Source organism: Pteropus vampyrus, unplaced genomic scaffold (genome assembly GCF_000151845.1).
Source record: "Pteropus vampyrus isolate Shadow unplaced genomic scaffold, Pvam_2.0 Scaffold489, whole genome shotgun sequence".
In the NCBI taxonomy this organism is placed as follows: Eukaryota; Metazoa; Chordata; class Mammalia; order Chiroptera; family Pteropodidae; genus Pteropus; species Pteropus vampyrus.
The window spans coordinates 80795-87990 of NW_011889270.1; the positions used below are offsets into that span (position 1 = coordinate 80795).

Consider the following 7196-nt stretch of genomic DNA (forward strand, 5'->3'; position numbering starts at 1 on the left):
ATAAATGTTTAGGATTGTTTTGTCTTTTTGATGAATTAGCCCTTTTATCATACGATGACCTTTATGCCTCATGATATTTTTTGCTCTGAAATTTGCTGTGTCTGATATTAATACTTCGGCTTTTTTTTGAATGGTGTTAGTATGTTGTCTCTTTTACTTGAATATGTTTATGTTCTCATATTTAAATTAGGTTTCTTATGGGCAGCGAATGGTTGGGTCTTGCTTTTTGTTCCGTTAGACAATATTAATTGAAGTATTTAGACTATTTCAGGATAGTGTAATTATTGATATGGTTCCTTTAAATCTGCCATCGTACTCTTTGTTTTCCCTTTGACTCATCTGTTGTTCATCCCCTTCCCCCCCACCACCCCGTTTTGGGTTAATTATATTTTAATAACTCCATTTTATATTTTTTGTTGGCTTCTTAGCCATAAGTCTTTGTTATTTCAGTGTTTGCTCTGTAGTACACATATTTAACTTATCATAGGATTTATTGATTAATGATTTCGTTGACCATCATTTGTAGTAATTCTAAGGCATATATTTAAATAAGTGTGTATGTTTAGAAAGTATCATCACCATTACAGCATAAATTCTTTCTGTGTTCCTTTTATACTATTACGTTTTTCTTTTATTTTTGAGATATTTGCAGTATAACTTTTGAATTTGTGCACGCAAATGAAACTCTCACTGTCATTAATAATAATGCCTGTTATTTATATAACTTCACAGTATCTCATACACAGCAGTCTGGTAAAGAAGGTAAGTCATGGACTATTGTACCATTTTATGAAATACATAATAGGCTCTTGGTTTTAAGAAACTTCCAAGTCACACAGCTAGCAAGTGTGGAGCCTGTACTGGACTCCAGGTTTTGCAATTCTGCATCAGTGCTACTTTATGCATACTGTTGAGTGTGTGATTAGAACATAAAGAGATCATTACTTTTCAGTCAAGTGATGATTCTTTATTCTGTTTGTTTTTAACTTTATAGTCCATGGCAGAAGTTCTTGCTAAAAAGGAAGAGCTAGCAGATCGTCTAGAAAAGGCCAATGAAGAAGCCATTGCTAGTGCTATTGCTGAAGAAGAACAGTTAACTAGGGAAATTGAAGCTGAAGAAAACAATGATATTAATATTGAAACTGACAACGACAGTGATTTTTCTGTGAGCTTTTAAAATTTTTAACTTAATTGTTCAAAAAAGTTATATTCAGATAAAAAATTCTTATGGCCAGAAGGACCTAGAGTTCATTTAGTCCTATTTAAAATTATTTTAAAAAATAATCTTCAATAATGGTATCATTATTCCATGTGATTGACACATATAGTAAATGATAGCAAATCTTATTTTAGCACTTCACTGTTTTTAATGTAATTGACAAGGTATAAGTGGTGGTGATTTTCATTTTACAAATCAAGAAATTGAATCTCAGAGAAAGTAAAAACTCAGCATTACTCAGATTGTGATTGTATAGGTTGAAGTAAAATCTAAGGTATTTTACTTTTTCTATTGTCATAAAAAGCAAAGAATGCACTGCCTTGCTGTCACTAAGTGCTCAGTACATCTATGTTGGTGAGAGGGATTTCTTAAAGAGTAAAAGTAACTAAATGTTTCACAGATTTTTCTATTAAATCGTAATGCCCAATAATCTTGAGCTCTTCTGATGTATGCTCTGAATATGTTAGAATTTATGTAGTACTAGTATAGTTCATTATCATGGCATAGTATAGCGTAATAGAGTATTTTGTGATAGTGTAGGCCATTATGTTTCTTTTGAATTTACTTGATTTATCTCTGCTGTTAAATGGCAAGCAGCTTTGTCTTCCTCTTAAAATGTTTAGGCTATGGTATTTTTAACCTGGTGATTATAGTGACTGCAAGAAGTATATAGCTTTATTCTAATTTTGAACTATTTGTTAAATGAAACGTATTAATAACAGGTAGGAAAATTTCATGTATAGTTCATTTTTTAAGGTTATAATTGTCTTCAAATATTTGTTTTTTCCTTTTCCTTGTTTCATTTTAGGCTAGCATGGGAAGTGGGAGTGTATTTTTCTGTGGTATGTCTATGGACTGGAATGACGTCCTTGCAGATTATGAAGGTATTACGTATGTGTGTATTATGTGTCTAGGTCGAGGGGTATAAAATGATCACCTTATTACGTGAATTTCTTTGTGAAATAAATAATTTAGAGTGGGAATGCTGCTGCCTCTTAAAAAATCTCTTCTCACTTGTTTTATGGAACTATGAGGTTAAACGGTAACAGTGGTTTTATTTTTTCTCAACAGCCCGTGAGTCTTGGCGCCAAAATACATCCTGGGGGGATATTGTAGAGGAGGAACCTGCCAGACCTCCAGGACACGGAATTCACATGCACGAGAAACTTTCTTCCCCATCTCGTAAAAGGTCTGCCTTTGAAAATCACTTTGAAATGTTTCATAGGAGGGAAACTAGCCACGCTTGACTATTAAAAAGAGTTGCTACAGGACATTTTAAGCCACATTACTCAGTACAGTTCTAGATCCATTGAAATATGATGTTATTTTTCTGAGATATTAGACCGAAATTATTTTTGTGGACTTTTTTTATCTATTTTAAGAACTTTGAAGAGTAAAGAAATTATTTTTTGTGTTATGTAAACATTCACGTCTCCTGTTCATGTGCTTGTATTAATAGAACAATTGCAGAATCTAAGAAGAAACATGAGGAAAAACAAATGAAAGCACAGCAGTTAAGGGAAAAGTTACGTGAAGAGAAAACATTAAAGCTTCAGAAATTGTTAGAAAGGGTGAGTTTTTAATATTTATGAAATTATGATAGCCTCAAATTGATGGGCTTATTTTCAACTTGACTTTTTCTTCTCATTTGAGAGGTGCTAAAAGAACTGTAAAGATAATGAAACAAAGCATTTATGTCTATTGAATTACACAAGGTTACCTATAAAAAAAAAAAAAAAAAAGAATTTGTCCTTTCTACATTCAGTAGCAGTTTCTTCGCAGAGCTGGCCTGGATTATTGAAGCCACACTTTATTTTCTGCCATTTTCATTACAGGGTTTCCTTGGGGAGTCTTGTGCAAAGTGTTCAATGACTTGGTGGGACAGTTTTGAGCCTCTCATACTATCAGATTTGAATATGTGGGAGCACTGATTAGATTTATAGAAGAAAGGATTATTTACAGCAATGTAATTTCTAATCAGTGTGGAATAGTGGAAAGAACATGGGCTCTGGACATGATTGTCTGGGTCCAGTCCTGGTTTTGCCACATAATAAGATATGATGCCCTGGCAAGTTACTTAACAATGTTAATTTCAGTTTTTTTTGGTCAGTAAAATGACAATTATAATTACTAAGCTGTTGAAAGATTAAATGTGGTAGATATGTAAAACAACATAACTCTAGGATGGCTGTTGCTCAGTATATGGTCATTTTTATTGTGCTTACACATGACAGACATGTGAGTACTAAATTAGTCACTTGTGTATGACAGATGACCTCAGAACTTAACAGCTTGAAACAACATACATTTATTAGCTCATGATTTCTGTGAGTAAATATCTCTAGTACTAAGAAAGAGTACTTATATACATAGGTTAAAGATATTACTTACATTACTTATAATGTATATCTTAAATTTGGGAGAGGTAATTGGACCAAATACAAATATTTATAAAAAACAAGGTAGCGTAAGATTAGTATAGTAGAAAGGTTGACTGGGAAACGAAAATCTGTGATTTTTCTCTTTACGTGCATCTCAAGAATTTGTCATTATTTTTATTTAATCATTTAGAACGAATAGATCAAATATGAAAAACCGGTCTCTTACATTTGGGGGTTCTACAAGAGTTAATATATGATTTCATTTTCAGCTTTAGAGAAATGCTCTGACACGACCACAGTTTCCCTTCCTGTAGTGTTTTTCATGCAAATTGAATTACGTAGTTTATTTTCTCACTGTATCATATAACCTCCAGGTATTTGGAGATTAATTCTTGAAATTGTACAGTAGAGGTTCTCTGGTTAATTTTCCCACCAATATAAGTATCCCTTCAATTACTTTTAATGACAAATGCCACCTTGCATTCTTGTAACGGGTATTGTTTCAGCACTGCTTTACATACGTGGTTTCACCTGATCACCGCAATAACTGTGAGATACACAGAAGTGAACAGATACTGGACCTCATTTTACTGATGTGAAAACAGAATCCAGGAGGGGCTAAGTGCTGTTTCCAGTGTCACATGACCTTGGCTACGGCTTTGAGGACTTGTCCTCCAGCTTCTGATCTAGTGCTATTTCTGCATCATGCTTTTTGAAGTCGTTAAACACATAACTGTGCAGCTAAAATTCAAACATTTTGAGCCAACATCCCATTTTCTATAATTTGTTCTCATTGGTGCTGGATCTGATTTCCTGGAGCACAGAACAAGTCTTTTAGTTCTGTTTGCTATTGTTTTAAGGAACTAAAAGCAACTATATCTAGCTTTATTCTTCTGTAGGCAAAGTCCTCTTTTTCCTTCAGAGAATGTGATTTTTCAGACTTCTCACCATTTTCCAACCTTTAGGACAAAATTATTTATTTGTCTTGAATTTGGGTTATAGAGACATTAGGATTGTAAGGATAAGAGTACACACTGCTTGCGTTTTACGTGTACTCCCAGTGCAGTGTGACGACAGCAGATGTTTCTGTGGGTACGACTGGCGCAGTGTTCTGAGAGGTGCACGTGCATTGCCTCAGGCCCGAAAACAATCCTGAGTTAGGGCCTCCTACTGTTCTCTTGTTATAGATAGGGATACTGAGTCCAGGCTTTAAAAGTCACCCATTTCACATAGCTAGCAAGTCAAGGTACATTACGAACTCAAGCAGTCTGTCTTTATAGTCTGTTCTTTACCATCAGACATGCTCCTTGAACTCTCTCCAGGTTCTAGACTTGGAAGTTCCTGAGCTGTTTATCAGTTTGCACTTCTGTTACATGACTGTGCGCTAATAGTGATGATGTGATAATTCACTGTGTATAGGAAAAAGATGTCCGGAAATGGAAGGAAGAATTGCTAGATCAACGACGTAGGATGATGGAAGAGAAATTACTTCATGCTGAATTTAAACGAGAGGTGCAATTACAAGCAATTGTTAAAAAAGCACAAGAAGAAGAAGCTAAGGTAAATCTTAGATGCTTCGAACATCGAATTAGTTACCTAAGTCCTTTTCTCAGTTGTTAAATACGAAGCTAATGTTTATCAAGTGTTTATTCTATGCCAGAATAACAACACTTTTACAGGCTCATTTAAAACTTCTAGATACAGTATCTTATTCTTACAATAATCTTTCATATGTGTAATATATGTATATTTTATATACATTCAGCTTTATTGAGGTGTAATTGACAGACAGTAAATAGCACATTGTAAACCATCAAGTTGATGAGTTTTGACATGTGTGTATTCCTGAAACTATTAGTATAATGAAGATAATAAACAATTCTATCCCCCTCAGAAGTTTCTTCGTGCTTCTTTGTAATTCATTCCTTTTTCCAACTGTTACCATGCAATTGCTGATCTGCTTTTTGTCACCATAGATGTTAACATTTCTGGAATGTTATATGAATGGAATCATACAGTATGTATTCTTTCTTCAGGCGTCTTTCACTTACCATAGCTATTTGGTTACCATGCTGTTGTGTGTATTAGTTCCTTTTCATTGCTGAGAAGTATACTGCTGTATAGAAATACCGTAATTTGTTAATTCAGTCACCTGTTGATGGATATTTGTGTGTTGTTTTTTTTTTTTCCAGTTTTTGGCTATTGCAGATATAGCTGCTGTGAACATTCAGATGTGTGCTTCTATTTTCTTGAGCAAATACCTAAGAGTGGATTGGCTGAGGCTTAGGATAGGTTCATGTTTAACTTTTAAAGAAACAGTTTTCCAAAGTGGTTATACTGTTACACATTTGGACCAGGAGTGGATGTGCCTTCTAGTTAGCCACATTGTCACCAACTAAAATTGTAATTTTAGCCATTCTTTTTACTGTGTGTGTATAGTGTTTCATTGGTTTTTAATTTGCATCTTTTCATGTGCTTATTTCCTGTCTGCATCTTTAATTTGGTGAAATGTTTGTTCAAACTTCTTGTTCATTTTTTAAAGTCAAATTGGTTTATCATTTGTTCTTTTTTCCAGCTTTATTGAGGTATAATTGATAGATAAAATGGTAAGATATTTAAAATGTACATCGTGATGATGAGATACACATATTTGTTGTGAGGGACTCCTCTGATCAATTTAATTACCACATCCATCACCTCACATATTTATTTTTGTGTATGTGTATGTGTGTGTAACAGAACATTTCAGTTTTATACTCATCATATTTCAACTATACAGCACAGTGTTATCAGCTGTTTTACGGGAGATCCTCAGATCTTACTCCTCCTGTAAGTGAAAGTTTGTACCCTTTTACCAACCTTTCCCTCTTCCTCCCTCCACCAGCTCCTGGAAGCTACTTTTCTACTCTTTGTTTTCTTGAGTTGGACTCTTAAGATTCCAAATATAGTGATACCCTGCAGTATTTGTCTTTCTGTAAATGACTTATTTCACTTGGCATAGTGCCTTCTAGTTTCATCCATGTTGTTGCAAATAACAGAATTTCTTAGGGAACTTTATATGTTGGATAATATCTGTGTTTTGCAAATAATTTCTCTCGGTCTGAATTGCCTTTGCATTTTCACAGTGTCTTTTGAAGTTTTAAAATTGATAAAATTTCTGTATGTTGACTTTTTTTTCTTTTGTACTTTGTGGGTTTTGTGTCCTATTTTTTAAAAAAAACCTTTACCTAAATTTAAAGTCACTAAGATTTTTTCCTAAGGTTTTTCTAAAGTTTTAAAGTTTATAGTGAGGTTTATGTTTCATTTTGAGTTAATTTTTGTATATGGTGTGAGTTAGGGTTGTGGTAATTTTTTTCACATGGATAATGAATGTTTCAGTACCATTTGTTGAAAAGACCATCCTTTATCTATTGAATTGCCTGGCCATATATGTGCGGGTCTGTTTCCGTCTGTTGCGTTTCATTTACCTCTATGCCTTCATTACATCAACATATCTTTTATCTTGATTACTTTTATGATGTCTTGAAATCAGGAAGTGTAAATCCTTAAGCTTTGCTTTTTTAAAAAACTATTGTAGCTACTTTATATTTTTTTCC

At 33.7% G+C, this 7196-nt stretch overlaps 1 protein-coding gene across 1 annotated transcript in view; it reads left to right on the forward strand.

Annotated features, from left to right (window-relative positions):
- SCAPER (S-phase cyclin A associated protein in the ER) overlaps positions 1-7196 on the forward strand; it is a 189909-nt gene that overhangs the window by 49550 nt on the left and 133163 nt on the right. Inside the window, exons 11-15 of the mRNA XM_023524721.1 lie at positions 995-1165; positions 2028-2103; positions 2291-2408; positions 2679-2790; positions 5020-5160. Coding sequence (XP_023380489.1) covers positions 995-1165; positions 2028-2103; positions 2291-2408; positions 2679-2790; positions 5020-5160 — 618 coding nt within the window. The remainder of the gene's footprint in view (positions 1-994; positions 1166-2027; positions 2104-2290; positions 2409-2678; positions 2791-5019; positions 5161-7196) is intronic.